Source organism: Epinephelus moara, chromosome 19, assembly GCF_006386435.1.
Source record: "Epinephelus moara isolate mb chromosome 19, YSFRI_EMoa_1.0, whole genome shotgun sequence".
NCBI lineage: Eukaryota > Metazoa > Chordata > Actinopteri > Perciformes > Serranidae > Epinephelus > Epinephelus moara.
In genome coordinates this window covers 23,016,685-23,032,736 of record NC_065524.1, presented here as the reverse complement: position 1 = coordinate 23,032,736, position 16,052 = coordinate 23,016,685, and the positions used below count along the sequence as shown (strand labels likewise).

Sequence of the window (16,052 nt, the reverse complement as noted above, 5' to 3'; positions counted from 1 at the left end):
CAGACAATGTTAGCTGTTAACAGGAAGCTGAGGGTGCCCAGAGCCGGCACACTTACATCCAGGGAGGGTTCAGGCATATCCTGGGCTCCCTGACCCATCTGCCCATCTGAGGAGGGGTTAAAGTTCAGATCGCTGTGGGGGTGACTGTTCTGCCCAGGTTGCTGAGGCTGCGGCTGAGGCTGTTGCTGAGGCTGCGGCTGCGACTGGCGAGGCGGCTGCGATGGTTGCCCGCTGTGATGCAAGGGCTGCCCTGACTGGCCACTGTGATGTAAGGGCGGCCCTGATTGGCTGCCGGGGTGGGGAGACGCATGCAAGCTCTGCTGCATGGAGTTATGGGACTGATCGGGATGGGACATCTGCAGGTGCAAGAGGGGAGACAGAAAGCCAGAGAGGTGGAGAGTGAAAAAATAAGGAGGAAGACACAGAGAGTGTTAAGGAGGAAGAGGAGGAGGAGGAGGAGGAGGAGGAGGGGGGGGGGGGGGGGGGATGCGTGGGAGGAAAGAGAGGAAAAGCGAAATGAGTTCCAGCGTGAATAATATGGAACAGGCCCTCTAAATGGAAGCTGTGATCAGCAGACATGTGCAGCTGCAACATTATACGGCGACATGAGCATGTGAGCATGACTGAGCACACATGCTGGCTAGAGGCACAGGCTGCACCTTGTTCACATAACAAATCTGAGCCTCTCTTTTCAGTACGGCACAGATTGTAGAGATATTCCTCTGCATACTAATGTACATACAAATTATGCTACAGGACAAAATAACTTAGCAGAAGAGAAAAAGTCTGACCAGATTTAATCCTGATTTAAATTTAAAGGAACAGTGTGTAGGATTTAGTGGCATCTAGTGGTGAAGACGGCAAACTGCAGCCAACTGGAACTTCATGTGCTGAGCATGAACTCTCTTCAGATTCAGATTCCTTCAGTGTTCATTGTTCAGGAGGTTTTTACCTGGAGCTGAATTATCCGCAGAGGTCTTGTCTTCTCCAAAACAAATGGACCAGGTGATTTAAACCAGTAGAGACACTGAATAAGGCAGTTTTACATATAAAAAATAAAGGATTTTCCAACGCTGAATGGTCCTATATAGAGCAAGTGTTTGGTTTGTCTGTTCTAGGCTACTGTAGAAACACGGCGGTGCAACATGGCGATCTCTCTGGAAAAGGACTCGCTCCCTATGTAGATATTAACAGCTCATTTTAAAGCCCAGTTCAGACAAAAGATTCGCAACGAGACGGGTTGAAACAGGCTACTTGCAATGTGGCGTTCTGCAACGTTCTAAAACCTGCCAGTTCACACCAATGCAACCAGATGAGATGGTGTATCATCTCTATGCAACAACTCTCTGGACTTATATTCTGTTTTCCAGCTTTTCAGGATTATTTTGTGGCTGAATATAATTTGTAGCTTCTTAAAATATGAATGAGGATAGTGACAGTGAGACACTGGCTACAGCTGCATTTGTAGTAGTGATGAAACAGCGAAAAACAGAAAGAAAGCGAGCATCAGATGGACTGTATTCATAATAAATATGCCACAAAAACATGAATAACCAGCGGCAATTAATCAGTCAATGAGAATGAGTGTGTTTGGGGGGCATAAGCACATACAGAGCAGCAGCGACCTACCGTCCGACACCGGCAGACCGTGAGGACGGAAATAGAGGGCTCGACAGGAGTACCTGTTGTTTGTTGCAGCAGGCAAACACGCCATCTGCTGTCATTTTTACTTGACCAGCGGGCTTCACTACAAGATGACTGGCTGTTGAAACAAGTGAAGTGCTTTATGTTCTAAAACCAGCCACCAGCGATTTGACCAGCTGAACTGCAGGCGACACCAAGTCGGCTTGAGTCGAGCTCACACTGGCCAGAAAACGGTTTTGTCTCGTTGCGAATCATTGGTCTGAGCTGGGCTTAACGAAAACAGTTTTTATTTTCAGGTGATTATACACCGAGGAAAACACACTCATTATATTATATTCCATTTTTGCCAATATATCCCCCTAGATCCTACACACTGAACCTTTAAGACAACTAGATCCTGTCCCATAAACATGCTTCATAGGTAGACTGGGATGGGAACGTAATCAGCCCTGAATGTCAGCCCTACTTACTGCATCATTCATGCCGTGGGTCAGGGGCTTGTCCTGGGAGAGGAGACCACCAGGTCCATCTGGGGGGTGGGAGAGCTGTGGGCCATGGATGAAGTCATTCATTGGGGGACCTCCTCCACCTCCTCCGACTCCACCACCAGAGGGGTTCCCATGAGGGAAGTCAAAGTTCCCTTGGCTGTGGTAAGTGTTGCCTTGAAGGACAAAATAAAAGCACTTTTGTCAAAAGGCTAACTGCAGTTTGGCCTTGCTGACTCGTCAAATGAATCCTTACTGTTGCAAAAGTTATCTTTTCAAAGTGGTTACATAAGGGGATACACACGATCCACTTTTTTCCCTGTTATGAAACATTTATCAGAGCAATGAGCTTACAATATTTTCAAACAGGTTCAGCACAAAACTCTCCTTGGGGCTGTTGCTTTGTTTAATGCACCAGAGACACATCAGTGGTTCCTGCTGTAAAGTGCAAAACAGCTCACTTTTCCAACAAATGAGCTGACTATCCTGTTATTTATCTACGCAGTCTGTTCCTGGTCACTTTCTTTACCTGCTCCAGGGTAATCTCCCCCGTTGCCACTAGGATGTTGATTAGGGTGTGGTGGGTAGGGGCTGGGTCCTAGTCCGGGGCCAGGTCCAGGTCCTGGGCCAGGCCCTAGCTGGGCGATCATCTCCATCACATTGGGCATGGTCATCTGACTGGGGCTCATGGTCTTAAAGCGCTTGGCAAGTGGCCCGTCAGGGTCCTCTTTGATGTGTAGCTCAGACTTGATGGGGACTGGTCGCCAGCTACATGTAGGGTCTATAGTGACCTCCTCAAACTCTGAACTATAAGAAGAGGAAGCAAGTGTTTAAATTTGAAACAATGGATTCAAAGTTTGGGTGGATTCAGCAGAACAAAGACAGGAAACTTACTTTTGGATGGCATTGAGGATTCCCCACATGTACTGGTCCACCTCCAGACCTTCTAATAATGCAGTTTTACTGAAATGAGAAAGAAATAATAGATATATTTCATTAGAGGCAGCCCTTGTTCGTAATCTCATCTCTCTTTACATCCAAAAAAATAAAGACATTTTCACGTACTTGCACACAGGACACCTCCATGTCCCCCTCTCACAGTTGAGCTGCAAGTAGGACTCCAGATCGAAGCACTGTGGACGACAACAAGAGGGTTAATCTCACATTCACACCAACGTGTGACACAAATTTCCATTAACAATTACCTTTTAACGCCTCTTTATATCTGAACTAACCTGGACATGTTTGCAGTCGTGCCCTCGTGCGGGTAGCTGGATGCGTCGGAAGGTAATGGGACATTTCAGCGACACTTTAATGGCCGTCTGCTCCACACCGTCTTCCCCATTGAGAGTGGTGCTGCCCGCCGAGGCTGCCACGCTGCTGAAGTTCCTCTTAACTGCAAAGAGACAGCGTTTCAGAGGGAAGGTATTACTCCGTAAACACTTGCAGGTGTACTTCAGTACCTGTTTTAAAGCTCGCCGTAAAGAGAAACAGGTGCGAGTTTGTGTAATTAAGATGTGCTTCGTATTAACTACTCCGATAGACAAAACGAGCCGTACCCTTGGTGATGCAGTGTTCTGCAGGAAGGAGTCTCTTCTTCAGGAGCCCCTGGAGGACGGATCGCACAGATGGCCTGTGGACCAGCTGCAGCACAAACAGGTGGGACTGCGAAGCAACACCAGAACATGAAAATAAACAGAAAATCAGCACATACACTGAGTAAAATCATCTGTGTGAGAATCATCCCAGCTGATCTGCTGTTGAATGAAAAAAATTTCACTTCCATACTGTTAGTATTTACACATTGTCCTAATAGTGTGTACTCACACAACAGCAGGCGGTGACTGTAATCTGGATGGTGTTTCTTCCAGGTTGGCATACGTGCTTCAGGTGCAGGGGTTTGTGGGAGGTTTTGTTGTCTCCCCTTTCGATGGTGAGGGGCGTGGCGTTGACGCTGACCTGGACGGAGGCGGGCCAGTTGGTGTTCATCTGCCTGTCTTCATGGTGGTAGCACTTAAACTGGAGCTCAAGGTCTGACCTATGGGAGTGAAACAACCAGAGAGGAGTCAGCGGTTAGCAATAATACTCAGAAAAACAAAGAACAAAATTCTGTGTGTCTGAGTTTCTGAGTAAAAAATAATATATGACAGGGTTGTGAAATGGAGGCCTGTGCGGTGGTCTTACCTCCACATGAGTGTCTGGTGGACGGAGGGTCGGAGGTGGAAGACGTGGTTACTGACAGCCAGGTTGTGCTCCAAGCGGAACGGCTCCAGCACCACTCCGTCCCTGACTGGGAACGTCAGCCGCAGCTCCTCATTGGGGTTAGCTGGGAGAGAAGATAAACAGGGGGTTAATCTTTCAATCTAACGCTGGTGAAGTCACACACTGTGCCAGATAAAATAAAAGAGCACAAGGTCCCAACTGCTGGGGTACTCACTCGGAGGGGGCGGAAGTGCTGTCATATTTGGTTTCATGTCGGGTGGAAACGGGGGCTTCACATCCTGGTTTGGCGACAGGTACGGAGGAATACTACTTCCTGGGGTCATAGGGGGTGTGGGGTTTCCAGGGACTGGGGAGTGGGGGTAGTTTCCAGGCCTCGGGGGCTGTAAAAGGCAGGAAAAGTGCAGTAATGAAAACATCTGTATTTCACATACGTAGGTCAAATGTAGCAGAAAAGTCTTACTAAAAACATACCCCGTTGCCTTGGCCGTAGGAGTATCCGCCTCCAGAGAAGTTGGTGCTCTGACCATTAAAGGGCTCTTGCTGTAAAGGCACAGAGAGCAATAATGATTTGATATAGATCCTTATGGCTCCAGGCATATACCAAGTAGTTTGGTCTAAAATGTGCCATAAATCTGACTAGTGATCTGTCTGCATGCTGGAATAGGCTCCGCCTCCTCTTCTGACCCTGAGTAGGAGTAAGTAATGTAGAAAATGGATGGATGGATAAATGGTGCGGCATTACAGACCTTGTAGTACTGGCCCATGGGCATGCCAGGTGGGTACTGTCCTTGGCCCTGCTGCCCTGGCATCCTCTGGCCGGGGTAGTTTGGAGATGGCAGCGGCCTGGAGGCGTTTGATGAGGGGTACTGGCCCTGCTGGGGTGGGAACTGGCTGTTTGGCCCGTACTGCTGACCCCCGTAACTCCCCTGGGAAAGGAAAGTTAGGAAGAAAATATGTTTAACAGTGTTAGGGCTCTCTTTTTTCTCAAAAAATGCGCAAATGCAAACATAGGCAGAATCTCCAGGCCGCAGACGTTGGTGCAACATGAAAGTGAGGCTGAATACATTATTCATTGTTTAAATACAGGATCAGCAGGTGTAGTCGGGGTGAGCTTCAGTAATGACAAACAACATGAGCTCCTCACATCCCCTTTACAGGCAGCAACAGGTGAAATTATGGCTAATTAAGTGGTAGGCTTAGTTGCTTAAATTTGCACTACTTGTTTAGGCTTTTTATAGTATTCTTGTCTCGTAGTTTGGTTGATTTATCATGGGATATGTGCAATATTTTGTCTATTTTTGTGTGTCCCAGTCATGTGATACCAGGCTTTCCACTGTGCATTATTTGTCCTCTGTTAATGTGTTGTATGTATTGAATGTCAGGCAGCTGTGTATAGCACTTTCCTTCAAGACAAATTTCAGTAGGGACAATTAAGTTTATCGTATCATATCGTATCTTATTGTATTGCATCGTATCGTATCTCATCTCAAATGTAGTGACAGTTCACCTCCATGAAGCACATGAAGTTCCATAATAAAAAATACAAAACACCCCAAATTTTAATATAGATTATCTCAAATATGCTGTCAAAGGTAGAATGAGCAGGTAGCTTAATAGGTTGGTTATTTATTTAACGCAGGCTAATTAATAAATAATTAACATTTTAACTGCTGTTCTTTCCCTCCTCTGCATATTTGAAAAGGCTCATTTATGTTTTTAAAGTACAGTGAACATAAACGAGCCTATCTGCAAAATATCAGCCCTCATTTATCCAAAGAAAAAAAAATAAAATATGCAAAAATGTTTACAAAAATACGCACATCCACAAAATGACATAAACTAGTCATGCCATGTTACCTTGAATTTGTAAATAAAGTTTAATTTACAAATGGTCATTTTGAGGGTGAAGTAATTAAAAACAAAGTTGTTGAAGCTCGAAGCGTCACCTTGGTGGTAATTACTGGGCATGATTATTTATATCCAGTGTGTGGATTCTATTTTTCTAAAAATGAAACAGTCCTCAAATCTTTAAACAACCAAATGCAAAACAGGATTCATGTTGTCATGTTGGTGTGTTGCCAGGACATTACCAAACAGACACAGATGCAAAACAATTGACTTGTGAAACAAGTGTTGGCTTCAAGCCCGCAGGCAAACAGAGCCAGATTGTTTTAATCATCAGATCTAGTCTCCACTCACTTCCCCAGGATATGGCCTCTTCATCCCCTGCATGGGCATGCCCTGTCGAGGTCCTCCGGGATACCCTTGCTGAGGCATCCTTTGGCCGTGAGCTCCGAAAGGTACCATGCCTGGGGTCCGAGCCTGGTTCATGCCCATGGGAGGCCCACTCATGTTGGGGTTGTTCATGGCTGATCCCATGCTGGCTGGATTCATACCTCCAGGGGGGCCTCGTGGGCCTGGCTGGTTCATGAACTGGCTGTTGTAGGCCTGCGCAGGGCCCATTTGGAACGACGAACACATCTGGAGGCAAAACAGAAGGTTTCAGTGTTTAATATGATTATTTTGGGTCTCCAGCAGGTGTTTGGATAATAGATTTCTGTGTGTTACAGCCTGTTTGGTGGTTACAGCTGTAAACATCTGTTAGCAGGTGTGTAGCATACCTGTCCATATTGGTTCATGTCTTTATTCTGGGTTTCCTGCAGAGCTGCCACCGTGGCTGTCGCTGTGGCTGTTGCCGTAGCAGCAGCAGCGGCGACAGCAGCAGCTGCAGCGGCGGCGGCTGGCTGAGTGAAGTCACCGGGAGGACGTGTGTGGGAGGTCAATCCCATACCTCCTGGAGGAGGATTTGGGCCTCCAGAGTAGCTGTAAAAAACACAGAGCACATGTTGTAATCATCATTGTAAATTTTATTGCTTGATTTTTTTTTTTTAACAAAGAGAGTCATTTCCACTTTCCAGTCTCTTACCTCCCGCTGTATCCCCCAGGACCTCCGGGGTAGCCAGGCCTGCCGTACATGCCCTGCTGCATGTACGGTTGGTTGGAGCCTCCTTTGTTTGGAAACTGTTGCTGCTGAGCACTGAACTGGGGTGAGTTGAGCCCTGCAGCACTGGCAGACAGACCCGATCCCATGGGGTTACCTCCAGGGTTCATGGGGTTATTGCTATTTGCCATTGGGTTACCTAGCACCTGGATTTAACAAACACAGGAACATGAAATATCCTTCTTAGTCAAGCACTGATTGTGTGTCACAACTTACATGTTTGGAGACTTGATGCTGTTCATGCACGGACATACCTGACTCTGTGACGTGTTGGTCACACCCCACACTGTTGTGACCACAGACAATGACCCAGGGGGCTGGTTGGTGTTTTGTTGCCAGGGGACAGAGTCATAGGGAAAGGATCCATCACTGGAAAGGAGATCAAAACAAAAACATGTGCCTGATGTCACTTGAAGTTTCAACTGGAAGCCAACCGAGTTGCATATTCGTCCAGAAATGTGAATAATTTGGGAATTCTCGTTGCCAACACGTTAGGCAATTTGAAATGTCTGGCGTACAATTTCAAAACACGCTTTTAGCCAGGGTATCTGCTAATGACTGCACAGTGAGATGAGTAAAAATTTCCAAATGAGCCGATGAGGAGCTGCATGCCCGCACACACCAGTAGAAACTAAATGTGATTAAATTAATTTTTTCAGTGGTTGAGCGGTCGTTGGATATGGATAGGGAGAGAGCAGTTGGAATGTTTAACATTCAGATTTAAAACAAATATCAGGGCAAAATATGAGAGTCTGTTACATATAATAAACAAGCTAAATCCTCATGGGGAGAGGCAAGTGGCCAGTGGAGTGGGAAGGAACTGCTGTTTTTGGAGAGCAGCTTGTTTTCGCTCAGAGGTTAGCTCTTGGAATGGACGACTTGTTCAATATTTCCTCATAAAGGCACAGCGTTATCCCAAGATCCTCAGCAGAGGCAAAAAGGACTCTTGGCTAACTCCGGGCTTTGCTTTTTCTCCTTGTACTTCTTCGAGAGGAAGACATGAGCACACAATGTTCTCCAAAAACATTACTTCACAGCTCTCTTCCCTGCCGGTTTGTCCCTCCACCCCGAGTCACCTCAGCTCCTCTCACAGTGAGTCTGGCTGTCCTCCAAACAATGGAAGTCCTCTGTGACTTGGTGTGTGTGTTACATGAGCATAAAAGAGAATTTCAAGATGATACCTTAATGAAGACGCGTTATTGCACCCTGTCTCTTAAAGATACTGAAGTGAATTAGTTTGGTGCAATTTGTGAGAATGCTAAAAAATCTTTTTGTTTTCTTTCTCCTCTATTTGATTCCTATCTGTGGTTCTAAAACTTTTCACACCGTGCATCACCTCAGAAAATATTCATCTCTCCACCGCTATGACCAACATTAAAATATAATACCAATGGAACTGTTCTGTACTGTCCCCATTTTTGGTCCCCCCTCTGTTGGGGTACCTAGCACACAGATCTGGTACTAAAAGGTGCAGCTGCAGTCTGTTGATTGGTCAAGAGCGGACAGTCACTCTGCTCAGGCCTGAGTTGTGGCTGGTTTTGAGGCTCATGTAACCTCTGTTCATACTGTGGAGAGTTTTACATACTGTATATAAAATGAAAGGATGTTTTGCCGCCTCTTGCAGCAGCTGGAGTGGGTAAACTCTTCCACACAACTCTCATACACCGTAAGGGCCAGCCCCTCGTCAGGTGCTGTGGAGACTTCACTGGTGCCACTAGCACATACGCTCAGTTGATTGTCGTCCGCTTTGTTTTCAAGAGGGCTGTTCAAACTATTCTCGTCCTGATCTGCACTTCTCTTCACATTTGGAGTCAAAATTGTAGTGTTTTTACCCTCCTCACTTTACCTCAATTTTTTATCTTGCCATCACAGTTCTATCTCTTTATCTGTAAAGGACTGTTTCAAAAAATACCACCTTATTCACACCATATGTCTCTGCAGTAAATGCTAATCTTGGGAAGACAATATTGTAACGATACCTAAGTCACGATACAATATTATTGCGATTTTAAATATGTTGTGATATGCTGAGTAATGCGATAAAATATACTGCAAAATATTGCAATTTTTTTAACCTATTTTCAACTGTAAATTTTGTCCCCAAAGGAAAACATTTGTTTTATGTAATAAGATAAAGTTTTCAGTCTGTTCATCTCACCTCATTTTATGCAGCAAAATGTATCTAATGAACTGAAAAAGCAATTGATTATATTATATTATATTATATTATATTACTCCTTGTTATATCTACACCAAGGATATTACAAAATGTGTATTTAATCCTTTCTATGTAGTCCCCATTATTATATTCATTTTATTTTATTTTTATTTTTACTACTACTCTTGTCTCACTTGTAAATGAGATCTTGATATCAAAGTGACTTCTGGAATAAATAAAGTATATATACAACTAATTATGGACGTGTGCGCATTACAATCTTTGTGACTATGCAGCAGGCTGATCAATAACAAACTAACAAAAAATACAGGAAAGGCAAAACTTATTCTAAATCATATTCCTGGGATCTTATAGTTTAAGTTTTTTCATATGAAATGTTGTTGCATGTTTCTAGCATTATATGAATTTAAATGTATTTAATTTGTTGCAAATATTTTGGAGATTCCTCCCCGTTCCACTGGAGGGAGCTTTCGTACCACCTGCTGTACACCTGTAGTTTGAAAACCAGTGCTCTTCATCTCCCCATCTCCCTTCACACACACTTACCCACGTTGCCCATCTACACAGACACCCACCACGCCCACCCAGAGCATCTTATCAGCTGTACTTTACAGACTGTTATCGTCATTGTGTTGTGTTAACCTCTGTTTATCTAACTCTTGTGTAATGTTATTCCTCACAATAAAGAAAAGAAGTTTTTGTTGCAGAGTGAAAAAGCTGTACATCAGCTGTCTGTCGCACTGTGATTTTGTATTGATGTCTATAAAGGGCTTAAGTCGGGCTGACTGAGAGCTTATCTCACTGTTGGCTTCTTTCAGATGACTGCCTGCAGTAACAGACAACTGACAGATGGCACGGACAGGCATGTATCAGTCTGAGTATCAACGGGTGCAATACAAATTCAATCAAACAGAAACATTTGAATCATAAAAATGTAATTAAAAGTACGAGATGTGTGTGTGATGTGCACCACATTCAGTGGAGGATAACTAGAAGCAAATGGGTAGAAACAGCAGCATTAACCTAATTTATTCCAAAAGCAAGTGACTCATATCTGCCAATTCACAGCTGCACTCCTCTGATTTGATGCTGTACAGTTTTTCGCCCTTCATACTCCTCTTTTTGCTGTTTTTTAGGGATGCAGGGAAAAGCTTCATTTCACTGGTAAGACGGAAAACAGTCACCTTGAACTGAATTGAAATCTGGGTTTACTGGAAGATAAGCAGAGTCTTTATTCATCTGACAGGAGGTGTCACAGAGACTCCCCACTGACCTGTGTGTGAGGCCGGGCTTCATGCTGTTCATGCTGGGCTGCATGGGGACTTTTCCCTGCGGTTCGTTCTGCCGGCTCTTCTGGTGACGCAGCAGGAGGAGACGACCCAGCTCCTCGCACCACGACGACAGCAGGGCTGTAGGGGGAAACACACAAACACACATACATATGCACGTGCGTTAGTCTCTTCTCAGCACACATACACACACACATTTGCCTGCACGAGCATGCACTGTGTATCCATGTGGCGTTAAGTGCATGTTTACGGTTCTATGTGTGAACGATCACTTAGAAAACTGGATTTCTTGTTTCTATCTTAACCCTTTTAAATGTCAACCTCAAATTAATAGATTTACCCCGTCAGGGCTCTCGACAGTGAATCGTAGGCTCGTGTCTGCAGCCATCCAGCCTGAGGTTACTGCTAAAGCCTCCAGGGGGCAGCCTAACTCAATAAACCTGTGCTGATTATTTGCCTGTGTGGATTTCACAACAGTTACATCACATCATCTGTACCTGCAGTGTAAAATAAAAACTGAAATCTCTTAACAGCACAAAGGACCTCCCAGGTTTTCCTGCCACAGAGTGGGAGAGGCTGAAATGGAGCATGAGAGGCAGACAGAGACGGAGTGATTGGGGGTACAGATTCAATCTATGTAGCAAGTTAACCAACTGTGATATCTTCACTCTCCTCCACTCATCATAATGACTTCATTCTTCTCCACACCTTCCACGTCCTCTCATATCTCTGAGGACTAATCAAACTCTGCAGCCTTCTCATCCTCTCCTTGAAGACAAGAGATATTTGTTTTGCATTCTGCCAATTTGATTTTCTTTTTTCCCCGATGCCAATCAACTTGTCGTTCTTGAATCGATCAGAGTCGTGCGGCTTATTTAAACACGGCGCCTCTTGATTGCAGAAAGTTGTCTCGACAAACAAACAGAAGAAAGGTTACAGTGTTCGCTACTTAATTAAATAATTTAACATGCTAAATTTATCCTTGTAGACCCAGATACACCAGGCTTTTAGGAAGTGCTGCTGCCAGGTTTGGGGGGTTTCAAGAACCCTGAGGAAATTTTGAGGGCTGTGAAAATGAAATTGGCATTGCACTGCGAGGATTTACAAGGCCGCAAAAAACAAATGTCTGTCACAATGCTTTGCAAATGAAATGAAAATAAAAATGGCTGTAAATGGAAAAATGAAACCAAGTGTTGCGATTACGAAACTGAAACCTTGTTAGTGAGTGGGCTGTACCAGCTGCAAACTGCACATTACGATACACCACATCTTAAGTGCTTATCTGATCGGAGTTACCACTTGTTCAGACTGAAACCAACGACTATTTCCACGATCAAATAATCTGCCCTTTATTATCTCGATTAATCATTTTATCAACAAAATGTCTAGTGACGCATTCCCGGTGTAATTTCCCAGAGCCCTCAGTGACGTCTTCGAACGGTATGTAAGCCAAAAATTCAGATTCAAATTCAAAAAGTGATTCAGATTGCTATCATGTACGACAAACACGAGCATCAGAAACTCAGATTTAAGAAGCATGACACCACAAAATGTTTGCTTTTCTGCTTTAAAAATAACTAAAGTGATTATTTCATGATCAAAACAGTTGCTGATTGGGGCGTCGGTGGCTTAGTGGTAGAGCAGGCGCCCCATGTATAAGGCTGTTGCCGCAGCGGCCCGGGTTCGACTCCAGCCTGTGGCCCTTTGCTGCATGTCTCTCCCTCTCTCTCTCCCCCTTTCACACTTCACTGTCCTATCAATTAAAGGCAAAAAATGCCCTAAAAAATATCTTAAAAAAAAAAAAAAACAGTTGCCGATTAATCTTCTGCTGACCGACTAATCGTTGCAGCTTCACTACTTATACAGACAAACAGAAAAGGAGAGGAGAGAAGGGAGGAAAAAGCAAGGAAAGGAATGTAGAACAAAGCAGAGCTGTAACATTTTCTTCTGGAGGGTGGAGAGAGCCAAGCCTCCTAGTTAAAGAGGAATTATTCCACCCTGCCATTACGGAGGGCTTATCTCCCCACTAAATCACCACCTCTGCACCGAGGGACTGTCTCTTCAACTGGCAACCCACCATTTAGACCTAAAGATCAGCTCCGAGCACAAGTGATGGAGTCCCTCTGAGAGGGAGAGAAAGAGAGATAGAGAGGCAAAGAAGAAAGCAGAAAAGCGGCGACTTATCATATCAGTGTGGCTACGAGCCACCGAATCTAACAAGCTGCCGAGGCCAGAAGTCATTCATAATAGAGCGAGGGTCCGCTCTGAGCAACGTGCATATTTAGCGAGCTTAGAACTCCGTTCGTGACCTTGTTTTCACCTCGCAGTTCCCCGTGTTAAAACCCCTGCCAACACCATCACACACCCGCAACTGCTCGGCGCTGAACACGCTTCTCACATACAAGACACACCCACATTCTTCAGCCTTTTTTTTTTTTAACTTGTATTGTGATCCATCTGTCTACACTTTTATTAATTAAGATGTTCTGTTAACTTCACTAATGGAGAACAAGAGGAGCGGATGCCAAGAGCGCAGATGATCGAGCCAACAACAACGGGAAAAAAGAGAATATAAAAGCAAGGTCTCCGTCTCGTTACACCTCTTTTGTTTCTCCTCTTTTATCTTCCCATTTATTCCCGTTTCATTTCCACTTGTAGTTAAATCATACACTTTGTGCTGAAGGCTCCAGCAGCTACCTGGCGGAGATGCGCCAAGGTCAAGCTATTTGTTAAAATCTTATTCACTCTACAGTCTTTACATCGTCGGCCTATACAGTCATGTAATGATGCAGAATTAAAAAATAAATTAACTGAAGAGTTACATGCTACAGGATAAGCTGAATCAACGTGAACCTAATTCCAAGAGTTTCTATCCCAAGATTGATTTACAACATCATAAAAAAACTCTGGTTCATTCAAGCAAATCTGCAACAGGCGAGATCAAAGACATAGCTCCGTTTTTGGGTAAAACTTTTCCTCCTCACACGGTGTGGGATGAACTGAAGGATGTTTTTCTTATGTCTCTGCATGCAGCATGAATGTTAAAATGGTGAGTTTAGCAGAGCTTTGCCCAAACACTGGATATCCAGAGGATCAAGTAGCAGCTCTGCAGAACGTCAGAGCTGCTTGATAAAGTGTTGACACGACAGTTTACAGTTGGGTAAGAAAGCGGAGAGATTGTAGCTACAGTATGAAACATTAGGCTTATCGGGAGCTCGTGGCGGTGTTGCCTGGAGGCACGTTCTCCAGCACTCAAGAGTTTGGAGTTGTTAGTCTAATATATCAGTTTTTTCTTCCTAAGTACTCACAAAATCGTCTGGCTGTTACTGTATATAAAGTGTGTTGTGTCTTTGTTTTCATTGCTATTTAATTATGGAAATTATATCATAGTTTACTTAGACATGCCATCCACTGGAGAAGTTTAAAGGTGTGTTTCGCTGCCTTTGAGAGAAGCTGCTGTTGATCCTGGAGAAATCCGGTAATTGAGTTTATCTAGGCTAATCTCACCATTCATACCTTTAAAGTGCAAGTAAAGACTTTAAAATGCACTCGTGACTGCGCAAGAAGTGAAACTTTCCCTTTAAATACATGGATATAAACAGAGTTACTGCTGTGGGTGACTGATGTCTACAGACTGCAGTGACATAACATAACTTCAACAACAAATTGAGCATAGCGTTAGTTCAGACAGGACACGATGTCAAGCTCAGCTCACATCCCAGCTACATCCAATCAACTGATGGAGCAGCTGATTGATGGAAGGGAGTCAGCAGATAGATCACATGATTCCTTTCTATGCAACCAATTGGTGAATCTCATTCAGGGCGCCCTGTTTAAACTGCTCTGGCCTGCCTACTGTTGCTGCTTCAGCCTCTGCAAGCTGCCTTGCAACCCGCCTCCACCCCAGCTCCTCCTTTTCATGCTGTGCCTGACTTATCAATGTCATCTCTCTTTGTCATTGATGCTGCTCTGTTCTGTTCCCGGGGGGTCTTTACTGCTGCTCTCCCTGCCCCAGGCTTTCCATGTAGGCGCATGGAAGGGCAGGGAGGTTTGCTCTCTTTGCCTTCAGGCTTTCCTTGTATGCACGTGAAAGGGCAGAGAGGTGTGCTCTCTCCACATTCGGCTTTCCATGTAGGCGCATGGAAGAGGCTTTCTGCGTAGGCCCGAGGTAAGGCAGAGAGGCCCCAGAACAGAGCCATACCGCAAAATATAATACTGCAAATGGAAATAAAGTTTTCTTTGACTAAAGTGTTCTTGACTGAAGTATAAATGTATAACTCAGTTGTATGGTGGAGTCCACACCACAACTTTAATGACAACAGTGGTGAAAGTCATTTTCAGAGAGATCTGATAAGCTATAGACACACTGACGGCCAATCAAAATCCATCCAAATTCACATGACCTCACTTCCAACATGGCAGATATCATTGATAAAACAGTCTTTATAAAGATGTTTTAAGAAGAATGACATCGGGGATGCACTCTGGCTCACCCTTGGAATCAGTGATAACCGTCTTGTTATTATAACAGGAATACAGAGATGTTTACGAATAGCTAATACTAGCTGGTAGGCTATCTAACAGTACCTAAAGTAGACTAATAACAACAATCCCACCTCCTTTGAAGAGAATGAACCCCTCATGGATATCACAATAGTTTCTATCAAGCACAAAATATATGCTGCTCTGTTTTGTCCTCCACCATCAGAACCCGGGCTGACCCTCTCCCAACAGCTCTATTTCTTAGAAGCTAAGCCTTTTAATTGAGTAATGCCCGGAGACATATGGGCCCTCCTCAATCAGGTTGTATTTAATGCTGTATGGCTGACTGATAGCAGAAGCCCTGGCTCGTTCTCACCTCACCTCAGCCCCTCTGGGAGCAGCACAAAGGGAAAGTAAGCTCTGGTAACAGGCTGCAAGGCCCATTAACTAATGACAGAGTGTGTGTACAAGTCCTCTTTTACAAGGAAACCCCGATGCTAATTACTATGAACTCTGATAGTGCAGTGTGTGGGCACGTGTCTGTGTGTGGTAGAAGCCTGCGAGTACTTGCCTCAAATTGTGACAGATTGCTAACTATCTGATTGTACAACACTTTGAATATGTGCACCCCAATAAAAATCAGTGAGCTGGATCCTGGTGGCCCTGCTTTGTTGATACACACCTGATAGGATAAAGCGTGAAGCCACAGATCTGCCACATACACGCAACATCAGGACTGGGAAGGAGAC

The 16,052-nt window shown here is 44.5% G+C and overlaps 1 protein-coding gene across 7 annotated transcripts in view; it reads right to left on the bottom strand.

Annotated features, from left to right (window-relative positions):
* Positions 1–16,052, bottom strand: part of zmiz1a (zinc finger, MIZ-type containing 1a) — a 125,840-nt gene that overhangs the window by 6,204 nt on the left and 103,584 nt on the right. For 6 of the 7 annotated variants that reach the window (XM_050071402.1, XM_050071400.1, XM_050071399.1 and 3 more), the window contains 17 exons: positions 10,806–10,941; positions 7,608–7,722; positions 7,279–7,499; positions 6,974–7,175; positions 6,552–6,833; positions 5,099–5,278; positions 4,824–4,892; positions 4,567–4,732; positions 4,314–4,455; positions 3,957–4,167; positions 3,689–3,794; positions 3,365–3,525; positions 3,195–3,262; positions 3,024–3,092; positions 2,659–2,936; positions 2,115–2,305; positions 57–356 (listed from right to left, as the gene is read on the bottom strand). In XM_050071402.1, coding sequence (XP_049927359.1) covers positions 57–356; positions 2,115–2,305; positions 2,659–2,936; positions 3,024–3,092; positions 3,195–3,262; positions 3,365–3,525; positions 3,689–3,794; positions 3,957–4,167; positions 4,314–4,455; positions 4,567–4,732; positions 4,824–4,892; positions 5,099–5,278; positions 6,552–6,833; positions 6,974–7,175; positions 7,279–7,499; positions 7,608–7,722; positions 10,806–10,941 — 2,897 coding nt within the window. The remainder of the gene's footprint in view (positions 1–56; positions 357–2,114; positions 2,306–2,658; positions 2,937–3,023; positions 3,093–3,194; positions 3,263–3,364; positions 3,526–3,688; positions 3,795–3,956; positions 4,168–4,313; positions 4,456–4,566; positions 4,733–4,823; positions 4,893–5,098; positions 5,279–6,551; positions 6,834–6,973; positions 7,176–7,278; positions 7,500–7,607; positions 7,723–10,805; positions 10,942–16,052) is intronic. The other variant, XM_050071405.1, reaches the window with a different exon arrangement.